Consider the following 3,896-nt stretch of genomic DNA (forward strand, 5'->3'; position numbering starts at 1 on the left):
AATTTTAGCATGACACGGCACAGCTTCTGTATCACGTGGTATAAGGCTCCGCCCTTGTCATTTGTTGAGCAGGAAGAGTGAGCGCTTGTTTTCATGCAGATTACGTCCGGATCAAAATGCGGTACAATCGTCCTCGTCTTTTTTTCTTTTTTTTAAAATCGTTGTCATTTGGAAATGAGAGCGCACATAAGTATGAATTGAGATCGCGATTTTCTATCGATTAATCGTGCAGCCCTACTTTGTGGTAATTTTAGATGAGTAGTTTTATGGATAAAACCCACCAGGTCATTCAGTGTTCCCTTAATGCTAATTTATAAGAGATGTTGGTGTCCTATAACTGAAGTAATGTTGTTAAGTCCTTAAAGTCATATTCTTTTATTGTCATGACTGTATTTGAAGCTATTTGTATTTTTGTATGATACCTGATTTATATGGAAAATGGCTGAAGTAAACTAAAGTCTAAAATACTTAGTCAGTCATTTATTTAATAGTAATTCAACATTATATAATTCACATATAAAACTATTATAATTTTGAATTGTAATTTTAAATGTTTTAAAAGCATGTAGAATAGCATATGTAGGCAAGTATATTTCTCCTATTTTTATCAAGAAGCAAAGACAAATAGGAAAAAAAAAGAAACAGGGCAGGGTTCGGTGGTTGAATCATCCGTCCCCACCAATGCCAAAACCAAATCTACGCCCTTGGATGTGAGGAATATCAAATAGAGAGTGGATGGGCGGTAATGACAGCAGATAGGAAAATTGTGAGTACACCTGGTGGACACTTAAAAAAAGAGTAGAGTCTGAAAAGAGGAAAAGGAGGAAGTGGCGAAACTGTTGTGACAATCTTTATGTCACGGTCCTGGGCCTGTGGCCCAGAGTTTTGATTCTATATTATTGTTTATTGGGTTCTGTTTTGCTTTTCTAGATTTCTTGTCCTTCTGGGTTGTGATTTCTAGCTCTTAGGTTTAGTTCTGCCCTCATGTTCCTCCTGTTTCCTCTGTACTGTGTTAGTATTGTCTCTGAATTCTGCCTGTGGAGTTCCTGTTTTACTTTGAAGGTCTTGTCTCATAGTGTATTCTGTTTTACTTCCTTGTCCTTACTAGCCTAATGAGTCCCAGCTGTGTGCCCACCTGTTCCTCGTTTCCTCATGTGCCTGCCAGTGTATTTTAGTCCCTGTCAGTTAGTTCTTGTTGTTGCGTCGTTAATGTCAGTTCACCCTCATGTTGTGTGGATCTTTTCCTGTGAGTCTATGTTGTTTCCCAGTTTAGTTTAGTTTGCTTTGTATGCTTGTTTTCCTGTGCCAGCAAATAAAGCTGAGTATTTTGAGTTCATCCCTCGAGTCTGAGTCCTGCATTTTGGGTCCACCACTCCTGCTTGCCTGCCTGCCACACAACCAACCATGACACTTTATTCCCAGGTTTTGTGTCATTTCTTTTTTTAAGCTTTGAAAACCTCACAATGTTTTAAAGTTCTGTGACTCTGTGAAATTATTTACTTTGTTAGAAACATAAATCTAATGTAAAACAGAGCTTATTAAATTTAGGAGTTACAAGTTAACAGGAAGTTTTAGCTAGTTTCCACTAAACATTTCATACCATGTTCTGACAGAGATTTTTTTCAAACGTACAGCTCTGCTACCACTTCCAACATAAATGAAGACAGAAAACTAAACAGCAGTGGCGTTTGTAGGGTTACTGAAGTTGGACTACCTGGTATATAATGTTGTGCTACGTGATTGCTAGCGACACAGCTATGTTAGCATAACATTAGCACAGTGAAGCTGGAGGATGAACGCCAACTTTTTTTCCACTCGATAAAAGTTAACGTGAGGGATTCTGGTGGTCAGGGACAAATGCAATCACATAGCAGGATGCTGTACACGGGCCAAACTTCAGTCAGGAGAACAACTGAGATTATTCATCCACAATACGAGGTTAGTCATTAATATACTGCAACAACATGGGAACAGAGCAGCTGCAGAGAATTCAACATTAATGAATCAATGTTACGGAAGTGGAGGAAGCGCAGTTTTTGGCTTTCCCCATATTTCAAAAGTGCTTCATCTCTTTGCTATGACTGTCGCATAATTTGCAGATGATAATGGTTGTAGCCGCTGCGATGCTTTCGACCAAAACAGGCGCAGCTTGATGACATCATCAACATGCTATCGCGATAGAGCGGTATAGTCAAAATCTCTATCGTTGGCCAAATTTATATCATTTATATCGTATATATCGTCCACCCCTAATTATAATAGTGTAGCTTATTGGTTAAATTTGAGCACAATGTCATCAGCATGTATTGAGAAATTCAAATTTGCAGTTTTCTCAGAGATATATAGTGTTTAGACTTGTTGGAATTGAATCTTTCGCCTTTCACTCGGTCTGAACATGTGTCCTTTACAGAACTGATGCCAGTAAAGAGTGTTTTTTCTTTGTTGATAGATGTTTGAAAACGTATGGTGCTTTGAAAAAAAAGATTTAGACAAAGAAACTCAGAAACAATTTTCTCATAAACACAATAATTTACAAAATGAAGCAGCACAATGAAAGTCATCATTTTCAGAAGAAAAGCAGTATGTACAGCAACACTTATCATTACATTTCTATTAATTTAAACTCTGTCACATGTAAATGTTACATTTATAGCACTACCTTATCTTCTGGCTCTTGAACAGATGTTAAATGAAGAGAATCTGCTGGTTAATTATGTCTTACCAAAAAGCTCTGGAGACCCAATGTTTCTTTTCTTCGTTCTTTTCTTTTTTTGTTTTTCCTTAATACAGAATGATTGACAGCAGCCAGACTGACACACATTAGAGCTGTTGCTGTCAGTCCCAGTACAATATAAACTGAGGTTCTTTCCCGACTCTCTTCTCTTGAACTCAGAGTTGGTCTCGGTGGTTGGAGCTGATCAGCAGCTGCTGTAAAAAAGCATAAAATGTAATTGTTGACACTTGCTCGTGTTCATGATCTGGACTTAATAAAAACCCACAGTTCTCAGCAGGACTCATTCAAGTCTCTCAGTGATATAGAAATAAATTAGTAAATAAATAATGGTAATAATAATATTAATATTAATCATGATAAACTTACCAGTTACGTTGAGTCGACATCTTCCAACACTGAAGCCATAATCAGTGTTGACCTCACACAGGTACAGACCCGAGTCATCAGTCCTGAGTCTGGACAGCTGAAGTCTGATTCGTCCTTCTCTGAGGGCGTCTTTGTCACTCTGGACTCGTCCTGAAAACTTTTCATCCTGAGACTCTGACACCTCAACACCTTCATGAACATGATACAGGACTGAGAGTTTATCACTGATGAAGAGTTCACAGAGGATGTTGAGAGTTTTGGTGGATCTGTCAGGTTTGGTGGTGAACGTCCACTCCAGTGTGATGTTGTGGTTCTCCTCTGCCTGATAGGAGGTCTGTGTCACATTGACTACAAATGATCCTGTTGAGGAGACAGAGAGGGAAAGAGAGGAGCAGACACACTGAGAACTGGAACAAATCTGTTGTTGAGCTTTATTTGGAGTTCATAAAGTGAAGCTGTAAACTAACCAGAGACACATGAGGTGAGGATGATGAGCAGCAGGATCCTGCAGATCATCTTCTCCCTGTGAGAGGAGACAGAGGTGAAGAGTCATCAACACATGAGGTCAAAGGTCAGTCAGTACAGCTAGAAGAAGGAAAATCTACAGTCTGACTTCATTCACTCATTACAACATCTGATCCTGTTCATGATGCTGATTATTACACTGACTGACCAAAACTACATGAATACTTCTACAAACACACTCAGTGTAAATAAAATCGTTGTCTCAAATGTATTTCCTAAGCCTGACATTTCTCTTGTTTTTCTTTAGAGAGAAATCATCTACTGAGTTGTC

The 3,896-nt window shown here is 38.6% G+C and overlaps 1 protein-coding gene across 1 annotated transcript; it reads right to left on the reverse strand.

Annotated features, from left to right (window-relative positions):
- Nucleotides 1-2,292: 2,292 nt before the first annotated feature.
- On the reverse strand, nt 2,293-3,623 carry LOC121811870 (the record flags this gene model as incomplete). The annotated part of the gene is given in 3 exon segments (XM_042217798.1): nt 2,293-2,928; nt 3,101-3,460; nt 3,568-3,623. Coding segments are annotated over 3 exon segments (637 nt in total), but the record flags the coding sequence as incomplete, so codon positions are not given.
- Nucleotides 3,624-3,896: the final 273 nt, after the last annotated feature.

The sequence above is a fragment of the Haplochromis burtoni genome, unplaced genomic scaffold, assembly GCF_018398535.1.
Source record: "Haplochromis burtoni strain Fernald_Lab_line unplaced genomic scaffold, NCSU_Asbu1 Contig_3018, whole genome shotgun sequence".
Taxonomy (NCBI): domain Eukaryota; kingdom Metazoa; phylum Chordata; class Actinopteri; order Cichliformes; family Cichlidae; genus Haplochromis; species Haplochromis burtoni.